Here is a 15,684-nt window from a genome sequence, read left to right on the forward strand (position 1 = left end):
AAATATTGAAATTGATTTCACAATAGAGAAACTTGAAATACACTCTTGATCCTCTTTTGGTTCAATACGTGACTTTTCACTCAGTGGGTGGTTTGGCTTCCAGCATGGGACTGCAGTGGGTCAGGGGTGAACAGTGTTGTTTGTGCTCTGATTGGAAGGAGGCTCCTAACCTCAGGACTGGATCTGAGCTGATAGATGAAACCACAGTCATATGACTCAGGGTGTGTGACTATCACGGGACTAAAGCACCTGCAGTGGAATTATGTTGAATTATGTTTTATGTGAATACAATTATAATACATTTACACTCATTGTGCAGATTGTGCAAGACAAAAATGAGCTTGTTTTAGCTAACTTGGCTACATTTACATTATGATCTTGACCAATGTGCATTGTCTGTTGACACATTAATAAACTTGAAAAGTATATTGTAAGTATTTTTGGTTTTTATGAGAGTGAACTGGGAGTTCATTTAATACAGGGTGTCTATAGATCTTGTAGCCTCAGGCCTCCGTACATGGTTGTATGGTTTACCCCTGCGCCACAACTTCCTGTTCCATTCTTCTTCTTCTCTGCTCTGCCCTTCCCTCTCCTGTCGGCTGCTGATTGAGCCCACCTGTGCTTCTGCATATCTAAACTCCAATTCTGCGACCTCTCAGTGTGACATTGTGTATCGTCATCCATGTCGTGGCCTTTGACAGTTCCATGTTCTTGTTGCTGACTGTGTCCCTGACCTCTTAAGCCTGTAATTTACTCTGCTTTTGGCTTTTATTTTTCATCATCCACCTGGATTCATATTCCTGCCCCATGGATTTTGGATCTGTTCTGCCCTATCGACCCAGGTTGTTGCTGACTTGTTTCCGGTTTCCAGCGTACAGCGTTCACCTCTATGCGATCCTGTGGGTGAAAAGATTCCAGCTAAAAGGACATATTCTAATCCTCTGAGAATTCAAGTTTGTTGATGTCCGAGCCTCCAGTACTTCCTGTTTTCACAATGCTTACTGTGCATTTGACCAGTCATTAACCTTCCTTTCTTTTCACAGAGTCTGACCAGCAAGTGATCACTAGAAAAAGTTACCGACCATTTATCACATTTTGCTGTGTTAACAAAACTCGTTTAACTTTTCTGATGGTCTTTGTTCCAGGTCTGACTTGTACAGACTTTAGTTCCCCACACATTGCTTCAACAACATTTTTGAATTTATTTTAAAAATTATACCTTGATAATATCTTAGTTTGACTATTTTAGCCCTTACGACAAAAAGTTCAGACACCGGACGTTTGATTGATATCAGGAACGAAGATCTGATCAGCAAAATTTATTAAAGTCACTGCTTCCACATTCTTGCATTCCAATGTTAACACAGACTATTTTTTTTTCTTTTAGCATTTTTAATTGAAAATTTACTCAAATAAAATGTCTTTTTTCTTCTTCCAAAAACTGATTTCTTCAAGTTTTGATGTATAATTTCTTTTGCCTATGTTAATAAGAAAATTCAGCTGGAGTGGTAGAATTATACTTGGAGATAAAACAATTTAAATCGTAATGCTCTGAACAAATGAACAAAACAAACGCTTACAAAAAAGCAGATTCAACACTTTTCTGGAGAAATATAGATGATCATAAAATGATGTGAAGTATAAAGCAATTAACAAAACAGCTTTGAGTTTCAAACTACTTGCTTCAGTCTCAGCTGCTCTGACCATAGTGTTGAATCAATCAGATATTCAGAGTAATGTTGGATGCATTTTCTATAAATATCTGATACACTGTGATTCAGACGCCAAAAATTGAACAAAAAACATTCTCAGCATCAGTCAGTACATGTAGTCTCCAGCTCTTTAAACATGTGACTGCAGGGTGAGTGGAGTGAGTTCAAGCAGGTTGCAGATCTCGTTGCAGGTTGGTCCATGTTGCTCTTTCCGGAAAATTGCCAGCCCCCTTTCACCAAAGTTTGAGGGCCCTGTGGGGGTCCTGGTGGAGTGAATCTGGGGGTCCGTGAGGTAAGTCAGACCTTTCCCATTGGAAGTCGTCCATCCTGTGGAAGAGGAAAAGTGCCATCTGTTCAGAGTTGCCTTTGATTAGTAGTAAGTGAAACATTGACCAATGTTTCACTTACACCAATGTGTATTTGCTTGATGATTTTGATGACATTTGGCAAAATGTAATGTTTATTTCTTGTTTCATAATTGCTGACTGATGTCTTCATGATTTGAAATGTTTGTTGCTGAAATGTCCTATACAAACAAACTTGACTTGACAAAATGTCAAATCTCTTTTTCCATGCGGTATAATACACCTGAAGGCTGCAAACGATTACTGTGTTCATCCCTGGTCAGAGTTATAGTTATGTACTGATACCTTGCAAGTCGACCACAACTTCCTGGCAACCAGAGAACAGATAGGTGAAGTGTCCAAAAGCCAGACCATATTTCGTAGCCTCGACAGACATCTCTTTCTGCCCAGTGTTGTTGGTGAGTTTAACAAACTGTCCAAGCATGTACGGCTCCACGGTGATGCAGCCCACAATCTCATCTCCGTTTAGAATCTAAGCACAAAGAAGAAATGGAGGAGGCATCTTGAAACTTTCAAATCTCTTCTGATGAACTGATCTGTTGTTGCTCAAGAAGAAACGTAGGGGTTCAGGATCATTTTAGGCCATGTCCATACAACCCATATTTCTTTTTTAAAATTTTTTTTAAATGGATTTCTCTCTGCTGTATTTGGACTTATCATCCACTTGTTTACATCTACCTTCCACTTTACCAATGGTAAGCCAATACAGCTCTTGTGAGGATTTTCGTGTGTATTTTTGTGTGTTTATTTAGTTCCTGATTCGTCTCGTCTCCCGCTTGATTCTCCCCATCTGCCTCTTGTTTCTCTGATTACCCTCTGTGTATTTAACCTCACCTGTGTCACCTGTTCCCTGTCAGATCCTTGTCGTGTGAGTCGTAAGTCGTGTCTTTTGTCACTCTGCTCCTTTCGTGTATTCTACCCAGTTGCTAGCAGTGTCTGAGCTCCTAGCCTTCTTTGCTGCCTGGACTTCTGTACTCCTTGTTATCATCAAAACATCATTTCTTCACATCGACCTGAGTCTACTGTGTCAATCCTCACTACCAATTCATGACAACTCTGGAAAAAATAAAAAATGAAGAGACCACTGCACTCAAGCCCATTGAAAACCTCCTGGTTATTCCACCAATACTGATTTCTGAACTCTTCCTGAGTTCAAACATTAGTATTGTTAAATAAATATGAACTTGTTCTCTTTGCATTATTTGAGATCTGAAAGCGCTGCATTTTTAATTTGTTTTTACTATTATTGTTTTTTGTTATTTAGACCATTTCCCATTTTATGCAAAGAAATACTACATTTTTGCTTGGAATTTTGGAGACATGTTGTCAGTAGTTTGTAGAATAAAAGAATGTTAATTTTACTCAAACATATACCTATAAAAAGTAAACTCAGAGAAACTGATAATTTCTCTGAGATAATTTCCTGCAGTGGTTGTATTTTTTTCCAGAGTTGTACATGCTTTCAGCTGGTAAATCATTAGACACCGAGGGATAAATTTACACTATTATGATACTCAACAATGGCTACCCATAAATCCTGATGAATGAAACCAGTTAGGTAGATTACAAGTTTGTCTTGAAAACCTGCTCTGGTTGCCCTAAACCAAACCACTACCAGTATATGCCTAAGCCTAAACCTAACCTAAACTCAATTCACACCTTAATCCCAAACCTAACTCCTGGCCCAAAAACAGCTGTTCTCAGTTGGTCCCCGCAACCTCATATGGTTTAGGAAGACGGTCCTTACAATTGATCAAATACAAAGCCACACACACACACACACACACACACACTGTGCTCACCAACAATGCGTCGGAGGGAATGTAGAAGATCTGAGCCAAAACTTCTTTATCATAGAGACTCTTGTTGAATTCGGTCACATAGTACTGAGCTGTCATCTGGCGCTCCACATCTTTCAGGTGATACCGGATTTCTTTTGGCTTCAAGTAATCCTTCCCTACATAACTGCAGAAAATGTCCAGAAAAACCAGAGGATATTAGACAAAACTCAGAAAGCATTAACAGCTTTTTCGCCTTTTTATCCTATGTCACAGTCTTAGTTAAAAATATTTCTATCAAATTTCTACACACAATTCTGCCAAATATACCCCCTATTTTTTTTTGTAAATTTGTTGAAAATAAACAATTAAAGGAGCAGTATTATGTAAAAGCAGCATTTTTAGCTTTGCATCATGATATAATGTTATTCCTTTATCAAAAACATACCTGAAGTGTTAATTTGACTATTTCATGCATGTTCGAGAAATCATTTATCTCCAGTGGCAACCATTCAGCTGTGTAAAACCTCTGGGGGGATTGAGCATCGCCTCCTCAGAGCAGCAGTTTCCAAACTTCTGATCTTCCACCTCACAGAGCAGCCTTCGCCCAATCGGCTCCTTCAGACTAGCCAGCAGCAATTAGCAAACACCTGGTGGAACTGTGCATCTGCTAAGTTCATTATATGAGGTAATTTAGTGCAATGCTGGCAGAAACGTTACTAAAGGGTTAATAGAGGAGCCATGTTGCGATGACTTCCTGAAGGCGGAGTTTCAGGAAGAAGTGGAGTTTTTAAAGAGACAGATGACCAATTTCAAGGCGTTAAATCATGAAGTCAAATTTCTTTCAAATTTGAGATATATGGCATTTTGGCAACGACTGTCAGTAACATACTTACTTGATTGTGCTGTAAAATAATTTTATGTGACTGGAAGACACATAATACTGCCCCTTTAAAACACTAATTTTATGTTCATTCAGAATTTTTTTTGATGTGGAAACGCAGATATACACTGGGGAAGTGAAGAACGTTAAGATGCTTCTGATTCACCTTGAAGCAGCAGCCATTTTGTAGCCATTCTATTTCAGTCTCAAGCATTTTGATGAAATTGGAAACATCTGCTGAAATACAAGACATTTTGAAACATGTATTGAAGTCTTTAACAACAAGCTAGAACAAAAACCAGCTAAATGTAGTAGTTCTAAAGCAAATATTTATGTTTGTCTTTTCCACCAACTTCCTGTTTGCCCCAGGAACCATAATAGCTGACAATGGCTGATACTCAGCTGGGTTAGTTGTGTCCGAGCTATTGCTGACCTTTGGTGTGAAACAACAGTTTAAGGAGTGATAGAAGTCCTCACCATTGGTGCCACAAAATGTCTATAATTTTGTTGAAAAGACTTTATATCACTGTCTGGCCTACGTTGACCCCTTGATCCTGTCCAGGTGGTGGGAGACAGAAGAACTCCCACCCATCATGAAGCTATTACTGAGCTGGAGCTCTCCTTCAGTGACATCATGGGTGCACAAAAGAGTTTTATCATAGATCCTTCTGCCTTGTGCTTCCACTCACTTTTAACTTGCTGCTGATACATCCGAATTTCCCCCATTGTGGGACAGGATATCCTATTCTATTCTAATTTAAATTTGAGGCTGCAGCCTTTTTGAAACCACGGTTTCTGCTCTGAGCAAAATGTGACATGGAAATAGCATGATTATTTTTGTAGCATATCATACCTGCTTAACCTCTCCTCCTGATGCAAAAACTGAACCCATATCGCTCTTCTCTGTTTGCCCTCCATCCCCATCAGATCCCCGATGTAAACACAGGTCTCTCTGGCTGTCCACAGTCCTGTGGCCTTGGAGAACTTCAGGTGAAGAGCATCTAGTGGGGAGAATTTGCAGACATGCAAACTTTTATATCTTGTTCGTGACAAGAGTCATTTATTCAGACGGGCTTTTAGCTAGCTTTTCACTGTGCGATCTTGTATGTAATCTGTTTTCAGGACTTTGGTTTTCTGACCTGTGGAAGGTATACTATATAGATAAACTTGACTTACATTTACACAAAACAGTAAAATGACAGCATAAAAACACCAAAATACTCAAGGAAATACTAAAAGCAGCAGGAAATTATAATTAGGTGCATCAGTTAAGAAGCCAATGAAGACTGTTGCATATTTTGAAATTTAGAACATTTTCATTTATGTTCTCATGTATATATTTTTTATTTTAAGGCATATTATATATTTTTAGCATGACAATTGCATTGGTGAATATAACATTTTGAATAAACTGGGATTATCTACATAGATAATGAAGAGAAGTTCCTGCTATCACAGAAATAAACTTACTGTAGGCAGTTTGAAATTTTTGGAGTTGGAATAACTCTGTCTTGCTGTAGAACCTCCTCTGCAGACATTCATGGCAGATTCCAGCCAGTAGAGCCTGGTAATCATGCTGGGACAACTCAAACTCAGGAGCAGCTGTTGTGGTGCTGGGGTACAGACAGCTGTAGCACAAAGTATTCTTGTTCTGAGGTGCTTTTCTTGCAGAAGTCACTTCATTGCTTTGGTGCACGTTTTCATTGAGCTCCACCATATCGTACGAGCTCTCAGAGCTCTCCTCAGAGCTTTCAATAGTTGCGTTTGGGTCTGGAATCCTCTGTGAAGAGTTGTGTTGGACCGCTGAGACTGCACAGCCTACAGGTTTTGCAGGACTTGAATTGGCTGCAGGTTTTATATTTGAGTGAACATCATGCCTCTCGAGTGGTTTGTGATCTGTGATGCCACCAGGTGAAGAGCTGCTTTCAGAATTCAGTGTTTCCACAATGACGAAGCTCCCATCAGAACCTGAAGATCGACTCCTTGGTTTTGACACGTAACCTGGTTGTACTTTTTCACACATGGGGGAGTTTTGGCCAGTTGAGATTTTTTCCCATGAAGACTGGGAACTAAAACTCTCTCCAAAGGAACTGGAAGATGTTTGGAGAGGTAGTTGGGAATGCAAATATTCTTTGCTTTCCTCATTAACATCAGCCATACTGTCTTCGTCAAAGACTTCTGTCTCTGTTTCGGCTTGAATTGCTTCACACTGTGGAAGCGGTCTTGGGGATTCAGGAATTGTGGACTTTAGGACTGGATGGGAACTATTGATGGAGTTCTGGTTTTGCGGCTTTGGCTTATGGTTTTCATCTGCAAAGTGTGAAAAACCGTCGTCATCATCACTCTCAGTGGGAATGTTGCTCTGGTCGCTAATGCTTGCTCCGTGTCCACTGCCACTTCTATGAACACCACTGCTGGGCTGAAGAGAGCCTGAACTACTGAAGGAGAGCTTCTGCCAAGACAATCCCAGGGGGTCTGTGCTTTCCAGGGTTGGAGCAACATTTTGAGACAAAAACATGTTTGATGAATCCGAGCTTTTTGATTTTTGCTTGAATACTTCTGTACCACTTTCTCTACTGGCTTTATCTAGGTTTGTATCCAGTGCTGTTAAAACTTTTGCCTTTTTGTCTTCAGTCTCCTTGAAACTTTTGGTGGCCTCACACAGCGATGCATGATATTTCTGAAATCTCTCCAATATCTTTGAGAAACCCTCCAGGGTGAAATTTACAGAGGAATCTTTGTCGTTTCTGTAGCTGTCTGGAATAAAAGATCCTTTATCTGAATTAGGGAATGGCTCAACACCCAGCAGCTGCTTGACTTTAGCAACTTGTTGCATGATTCTAACAGACAGGCCATCTTTGTCTTGAGTACTGGAATCACAATACTTGTAGAAATATCCTAAAGCTTGCTGGCAAGCTTGAGCAGCCTCCTTTACAACATCCTTTGGAGCGTCCAGCCACTTGTCAGTGACGGTCATTGAATAGGCTGCCTTCAGGAAGGTGTGAAGTTCCTGCTGGCTGGTAACCGGCTCGCCCTCTGCTTTGGTGAGAAGGCCGATTGTGAAGGCCTCTCGAGCCTTCTGGAGAAAGGTCACTCTTTGAGAGGGAGGGCATGCTAGTGAGAAGCTGTACAACAACAAGCAGCTTCCTTGAGCCGTCTAAAGACAAACAAATAAAAAACAATTACAGACCATTCTTTAGATAGTTACCTGGTTTTTCCTGACCAACGTTAGTCAAGTTTAAAACTCTCAACAGTTTCTAAATCTAAATTTTCTCTATTAGTTGACACCTTTCAGCACAGCCTGTAAGTAGGATGGCACATTTAGCAATGGCTGCTGCTGAACCACAAGCAGCTCGTCAGTTACAGTGTGTGGTTTTCTGGTTCATGTGATGACATTACTGGCAGTGGCTTAATTTCTATTTATTCCCACTTCTCTTTTGTCACATTACCATACCAATCCCCCTGTGTATTGAAACATTTTAGGAAAAGAGTCAGACCATCCTTCCTTATCACATTGATTCCTTATGAATGGGTCCAATGACAAAAGTCAAAAGACACTTTATTCAGCACATGAAACGTAACCAAATCAAATGTAGAAGTTTTCCGAGTCCTGGATGACTGTTGAAAAACTAAGTGACTCTTTTATTGAAAGGAGAAATGTTCCTGTAACAGCCGTGGTAACATGAGAGTGTTCATAGGTACAACGTACCACATTCGTCAGCACGTAAAGTGAAGCGTACTGACTGTACACCACAGCCATCTTAGCTGCCTGGGCGGCCGAAAGAAGACGATGACTCCCAGGATTTCCGAGTAAAGATGGCTGAAAAATAGCAACAAATATAAATTACACTGAATACCAAAAATATCTGCACAAGGAAAACAACTTTTTTTGGTTTCTTAAACTTACAAAATCAATATCTGGATTAGTTTTAAAAGAATGGAAGTCTTCATCACTCATGGACACTAATATGTTAGCCAGTAAGCCAAGAGAGGTCCCAATGCCCTGTGAAACAAAGGTTTATAGCAATGTGGGATTGAGGCTAGTAAACACAAGAGCTTTACAATAGGGTACCAATGCACACTTTAGCAGTCTTATCTTTAAGGTTACCTTCTTATCAGGCTGAGGGAGTGAGTAGTAGCCAACCAGAGAAGCCCAGATTAGCTCTGCGGCCTGCAGCCACAGGCCTGAAATACAAAAAGATTGTAAAAGCAGGACAGAAAACAAAAACCTTTAACTGCTAGAGCTTGGAAATAAATACAGGAGCAATATCCCTTTAAAACCAGAAGCTGTTCTGTTGTAGTGAGAGATAAAACACATTGTAACTATATGTATATATATATACTGCTCAAAAAATAAAGGGAACATTTCACTTTAATTTTGTGTGTGGCTCCAAATCCAGGCCTCCATTGGTTAATAAATTTGATTTCCATTGATGATTTTTGTGTGATTTTGTTGTCAGCACATTCAACTTTGTACAGAACAAAGTATTCAATGAGAATATTTCATTCATTCAGATCTAGGATGTGTTATTTGAGTGTTCCCTTTATTTTTTTGAGCAGTGTGTATATATATATATATATATATATATATATATATATATATATATATATATATATATATATATATATAGTTTTGGCAAAATATAAAACTTCAACAAAGTATGTTTTTGTTGAAATGCAAAGGTTGTAAAAGCAAAAAGACAATACTTCGTGGGATGTTTGAGTGTCACCTTGAAGAAACAGTCAGAAGACAGTCAGATGGAATCCCTTTATGCATTTATAAGAAGTTGTAATCTGTCAGGAACATCTTTTTATATCTCGTTATAACAAAGTCTCTCATTTCAGCTAGCTACTGCTCCTGAATTTCCATACTAGCTCTGGCAGTTAGAAGCAGTTTCTTCCATACATGAAGAAATTAGTAAACTACTGCTTACTAATTTCAAACTCACCCAACTTTTGCAAAACCATTCCACGCACTTGAACACTGACGGCTTGAACGAGCACTTTGTCACTGTCACAGTGATAGACCCAACAACCTGAATGTCAAAGACAAGTTCATGCTTAGAGCTGGACTTTTAGGCCTTTAAAACGGAATAAAAAGCTCTGTTGAACTACCTGTTGTTCCATTTCTATAAATCAAACTGCTCAAGATGGATTCTGCCTTCTGAAGTTTTCCTGTGGAGATAAGATATAAAATAATCAGAAAAAAAGTATAACACTAAATGAAATTATCAAAAAAGCTTTCAACCCTTGTAATACCAATTAATACTATCCTGTAAGTGTAGATGTGTTTTTTTTTTGTTGATTTGCCAATGAAATGGTTTGTTTCACAGTAAAAACACAGTAATACTAAATAACAATGAAAGTTGAGTTGTTGTTGCACATTCTACAAACATAAAAATCAAAACTGTTCCATTTGACCTTTATATAAATGTCCAATTATATATAAGGCATAAGAATACCAGTCAATATGTTCAAGCCCCTTCCTCCATCAGTAAATACCAGAGTTAAGGAAGACTCTGGCCACCCGTATGATCAGCTGAGGGGCTATGGGTTGTTCAGGGTAGTGCCGGTTTAGGAGCTTGGAGATCTTTAGAAGTCGTCTGGATTCATCGATCCAGTAGAGGAACCGGTCCACCAGGAACATCACTGCCAGGGACGTCTGTGGTTCCTGAGCCATGATGGAGGACTTCAGAAGATCCTGGCAGCAGATTAAACACACAAACTGTATGTAAGAGGCGCGTGTGGATTCAAAGTGCTGTAAAAACATAGTCATACCCTGATGGATGACTTCTATTTTTGCTGTTTTGTCACACTGTTCAGACCAAACTAATTTTAAGCATATCCGCTGTTTTTTTTTTTGTTATTTTTATCTAGCAGTGTTGATCATGTACGCTGCTATCATTGTCCCTTGGGCCATGTCTGCTTTAATTGTGGTGTATTGTACTGAAAAGCACTGCATGCTGTACTGATGGCGGGACCATTGTTTGAACACTGTTATTGTACAGCCAGTTAGAAACGAACTCCTTCACCCGAACTCTATCTTCTCTGATTCTGGTGACTTATATAAAATGAACTATACTCATAATTATAGATGCATAGACCATAAAGTCACAGCACTCCTCCACTGGCAGCCTGACACACCCTGACGCAACATGTCAACGCTCTCAGTCAGTGGAGTTTAAAAGATGGAAAGTAGAAAGAACAAGAGAGGAGCAGAGAAGGGAAAGAGGAAACCTCTGGAATCAGACGCAGTTAAATGAGTAGAAACTGTCGACTTTTTCACAAAAACGAGCTCTAGGTTAGTAACGTTGAATGAAGACTATGAAACTGTTCAGTAAAGTCGATGAATCCTTGACTTTAGATTATGAGATTATGCAACAAAATGTTGCATAATCTCAATATTTTTATGATGTGATCAACGCCCCAGATCTATCTTATAGCCAGAGAAAAGACACAGCACCCTTTGACATGTTTCTGTAATACTGTAAATATTATTTACAATATTGTAAAAGGAAAGTCTAATGTTGTAACGTATATTGTTGGAGATTTGACCTTTAACTCTTATTCTCTTTTTTTTATCTAAGTTGTGATGAAACCATTTTCTTGAAAACAAGCTGAAAGTGCAACACTATTTGTTTTAATTTCATATTTTGAAGTATTAATGAAGTTGATATGGATAGCTTTTTCTCTCTTAAAAACTGATTGCTATAATTTTACACAGCATGTCTGTGATGTTAAAATTAGTTTAATGACTAACATTTAGGTTTGCTAAAAAAAAATAAAAAAAAGAAGTAAAAACTGAAGGTGAAGGTCATGACTTTTCTCAGCCTGTGTTTGTTAGTATAAGTTGTCTAAGAATTACCAAGAGTTGCTGCAGGTTTTTGCCGATGAGGTCATTGAGGTTGGTCTTGTCTGTGGGGCTGATGGACTGCTTATACTGCCACCTCTCTGGCACAAAGGGCCACTTCATCTGCTCTGCCTCCTCCAGCAGAGAGGCCAGTTCTTCACACAGAGACTCTACAGGATATAAAAGAGGAATTTCATAACCCCAGGAAAAAGAGTTCAAAAACAACGAGAATACTCGGGTTTAAAGCTGCACAACAAACTTCACTATCGGCTTCAGTTAGAAGCCCCGTTCAGGTTTTCTCCAGTTCTCCAGAACTTAATGTAGATGAAGGTTACAATTTCAGAAAAATCCACTCCAGTGTCATCAGATTATTATCATAAGACATTAATATGCACATAAAAAAGACTCGTACATAATTCACATATGCATGTTCATACATATTTAATAATTTGCCAGGTCATTTCAATGCAAATCCCTAAACATGAATTCTGAAAGCCGTTTCCATGGCCCAGTCAAAGTCCAGATCATAATCTGATCGATGTGATAAGCTTCTGAATGCGGCTCATAAAGTTTTGATTGCTTTAAGCAAAACAAACAAACAAACAAACAAACAAACAAACAAACAAACAAAAAAAAAAAACGATTTAACTCTAGTAAGAACCAAATATTTAGTCCAGATGAACAGGCATATAGCGCCATCGTGTGTCTGACCTCTGCAACATTTGTACTTCAGCTTCACAGAGTCAGAGATTTCAACACTTCCAGGTTCTTCTCTCGCTGCGCTGAGGCAATCCTCCAGTAATCCCCCCACCTCCATTCTGAGAAACACAAGCAGTGGCTGCTAGAGAAAAAAAAGAGGATTTCCTCCTGCTTAGAAAGAAATAATATAATAAAATAAACAACTATGTGTTTGGAAAGGACTGGAAACATTACAGTTTTGTTACTTTATAAAGTATGAGACAGAAAAACAGATTGAAAGAATGAATGAAACCATCGAGAGGAAGAAAGATTATTTTATATTCAATATAAATACTGAGAAAACACAATCAGTATTCATCATTAAACACTGTCTGGACTAGAAATACAATCATTTGTGCTACCATGCATTACAATGTAAAAAGCTTTGAAAAACTTTTCCCTTAGTCAGATTATTTTAATTACTCATTGATCCCATGTACTGTACTTTGATCATGTTCAATAAAAACACTTTACATTCAGAGAGAACAGAGTCACAGTGAATAACTGCTGTAGGACAAGATGAGCTTCAGGATCAATACGGCAGAAATACATCCCGTTTTATTTGAAAGGAGCAACTTATTAAAATCATTTTTAACAATAAAAAGTACGTACCAAGAGTTAAGAGTTCCCGGTGACTTCCTGGTCAGGCAGGGCTATAAAATGCTGCTTTCAATGCTGTAGGAAATTAGATTTTCTCAGGTTGGTTGCTTTCATTTTCAGTCTTGAATAAAAACTGATACTTGTTTTTCTCTAGTTTCTCAGAGAGAAGACATGTAGTCCTGACACAGAAGACGTCCAGAACTCTGCCTCAGATGAGCCATCTGACATTATTATGAACCTGCTGGTGTGTGTAATCTGCAAACGCCTCTGGAGTTTCTAACTAAAATAAGTAACCATTTGAAACATGTCAAGTCTTCTGTAGCAATAGACCTGACATCTGTTTTTCTGAATTCTTCAAAAAGCTATTTCAAGATATCGTCCGCAAGTAAAGTCACCCTGGGACGACGTAGCTGATGAAAACAAATTTTTTATGCCTTCCTCTACATTTTCATCTGCCACAGCTCCAGGAGGACAGCAAGCATGGATTGTCTCACAGTTCCTATCTGAGTAAAGTGTCATTTCTTTGATACCTCAGGTCTTCTGGAAAAGATCTCGAAAAAGAGCCTTGACTTGTGTCTTTTCAAATCGTACTACTTCAGTACAGCGATGCTTTTTGATGTGGAAAGCAACATTTTGAAGCTAATAAACCCTAAAAACTTTAGCTTTCGCAATATTCTTCTGTCCACAGTGATGCCATGTTACCACCTTTGCACAGATCAGTCAGGTACACAGACTTACAGTTATCACTGAGATGACTTTCCCCTTCAGAGATTACCCGTTGGGCAGATCCTTTCTCTGTTGTATCATAAAGCCAATGTGTATTCCAGAATTTCAAAACCACAGCTCCATGATCTGTTTCTGGCAATTTTCTGGGGGCCACAGAAAGTTTTAAAATTTCTGTATTTGCCTGGCGGCCTGCAACACGCCTCAGTCTGCCATATGGGGTTCAGCCAAGAACACGGCTGATCACCAAACCAGCGTTTTTGGTACCTTCGACAGTAATATTGAACATTTTCCAAAACATTTAAATGTTTTGACTCCTTTCCTTCTTTCTGAAAATATTTCTGAATATTTATTTCTTTATAATATTTTACAGTTTTGTAATGGTTTACAATGCTAACAAAGGAAATGGTTAAGTAAGTAAAACTAATCTTTGAACATGATCTTCAAAAGTCTGCACACCTGTTAGAACCTCAGGGATTGAGACTTAAAAATATGAGACCATTATAAATCATTTCCATTTAATTGGACATACACTGTATTGGCACTATATTTATTTCAGTACATTTTCTTCAGTAGGAACATGGAAGTTGGTCAGAGTTGATGGGAGAAAACTTGCTAGAAGTTGTAAAAGCAGGAAAATGACCCCAAATATACAGCCAGAGATACAATGGAACGATTTAGATAAAAGCACATTTCTTTGTTAGAAAGACCTAGTCAAAGTCCAGCCCTAATCCATTCTCAGGAGTGTATCCCGACTCAATCAGATTTTTCTCCTTTGGAGATGCACAGTGTGAAACGCCAGGACACAAGCACTCTGCCTTGAGGAGACCCAGTTTTCAGTGTGGTGGATTTGGGGACTAACGTTTCTCTCTCAGTCACATAGCTGAGAATCCACAGGTAAAGAAAGATTCTCTATTAATCTCTGAGGTATGATGATAAATCAGTGTTCCTGGACAGGTTTCTATTTTAGACTGGTTTCTGAGATGGGAGGTTGGGCTGACAGGCAAACCGATAAACATTTAGTGTTGCAGGGAGGCTAACAGTCAAGTGTGGTTTGACAAGTTGCAAAAATTGTTGAATTATTATTGTGGTCAGTATGAAAGATTTACTGAGGCAGGAAACAGTTGATTTCTAACTTAGAGTTTAGACTCTAAATTAGAGTTTAGACTCCAAATTAGCAGAAACCTATGTGACTCCTTTCAAACACCATTTGTTTTTAGCTTCACATCATTCCACCCATCATGTTTTTTTGTAAATAAATGTTTTTGTTGTTGTTTTTTTCTTCACAATTACACTGTCATTTTGTTTTTCAACCTCAAAATAAAAACTGTGATCAATGGTAACTAATGTTTAAGCACTAACAATCTTCCAAAAAAAACTGACAGCTCAGTTTTACAAAGTTATTTCCCTTTTTATTCTGGTGGATTGCAAGAGCAGCTTCACAGTAAACGAGCCTGAGTGGACATTGCTTCATCTCTCTGTTTTTTTTGTCATTGACCCGTACCTTACCCAGGTTTCTAGAATGCATGATCAGAACCATCACTGCTTATTTATTATGATGTTTTCCTATTTACAGTCATTATTGAATTTATATTTTCCCAGCAAGTTTTAGCAAAACAAATTTAATTTGTATAAAAAATATAATATTTTATTTCTTTGTACATTAAAAAACCTTGTGTGTAATTCATTAGCCAGTTAGATCTTATTGTAAAATGCATTTGGTAAATCAAATTACTTGGAAATGAACATCATTTTGAACAAGACAAGGATTAAGTGAATATCTTAATGGCCTCACATGTTCTCAGAATATTTTATGCTATGAATCTTTAAATAATTATTATAGTTTCTATGCATGTGCTCTGTCTTGTGTGTCTCTGGGTTCCTCTGACAGACTGGATAAACAATCGATGGAAGTTATATCTTAGCGCCCTCTGCTGGCAATGTGTTTAAGGTTAAGCCCCAAATTGTCCTCATACCTGACAGGTTGAGATTAAAAATTATTTTAATTAAAACAAGACCTTTCTGTCAGGTAGGA

At 38.4% G+C, this 15,684-nt stretch overlaps 1 protein-coding gene across 2 annotated transcripts; it reads right to left on the bottom strand.

Annotated features, from left to right (window-relative positions):
* Positions 1–1,280: 1,280 nt before the first annotated feature.
* On the bottom strand, positions 1,281–12,978 carry alpk1 (alpha kinase 1). 2 transcript variants are annotated; one of them, XM_015013002.2, is made up of 14 exons: positions 12,939–12,978; positions 12,300–12,429; positions 11,604–11,758; positions 10,241–10,439; positions 9,854–9,913; positions 9,688–9,774; positions 8,847–8,923; positions 8,646–8,741; positions 8,448–8,558; positions 6,209–7,895; positions 5,592–5,739; positions 3,880–4,042; positions 2,363–2,549; positions 1,281–2,039 (listed from the first exon to the last, which is right to left on the bottom strand). In XM_015013002.2, exons 2-14 carry the CDS (start codon positions 12,403–12,405, stop codon positions 1,843–1,845), a joined length of 3,273 nt encoding a protein of 1,090 aa, XP_014868488.2. In that variant the 5' UTR covers positions 12,406–12,429; positions 12,939–12,978; the 3' UTR covers positions 1,281–1,842. The 2 variants fall into 2 exon arrangements, with proteins under 2 accessions (XP_014868488.2, XP_014868489.2); XM_015013003.2 differs by lacking the exons at positions 11,604–11,758; positions 12,300–12,429; positions 12,939–12,978 and having other exon boundaries at positions 10,201–10,340.
* Positions 12,979–15,684: the final 2,706 nt, after the last annotated feature.

Source organism: Poecilia mexicana, unplaced genomic scaffold (genome assembly GCF_051168715.1).
Source record: "Poecilia mexicana isolate PSO_F unplaced genomic scaffold, ASM5116871v1 scaffold_18, whole genome shotgun sequence".
Lineage (NCBI taxonomy): Eukaryota > Metazoa > Chordata > Actinopteri > Cyprinodontiformes > Poeciliidae > Poecilia > Poecilia mexicana.

What these genes read in the sequence shown, in the direction of transcription:
- alpk1 (XM_015013002.2), bottom strand. Translation starts at nt 12,405, where the DNA reads ATGGAGGTGGGGGGATTACTGGAGGATTGCCTCAGCGCAGCGAGAGAA. An exon ending in AATGGTTTTGCAAAAGTTGG is followed by an intron (nt 8,924 to 9,687) that starts GTGAGTTTGAAA and finishes TTTGTATTTCAG; the next exon opens with GCCTGTGGCTGCAGGCCGCA. An exon ending in CAGGAGGAGAGGTTAAGCAG is followed by an intron (nt 4,043 to 5,591) that starts GTATGATATGCT and finishes CATTTTCTGCAG; the next exon opens with TTATGTAGGGAAGGATTACT.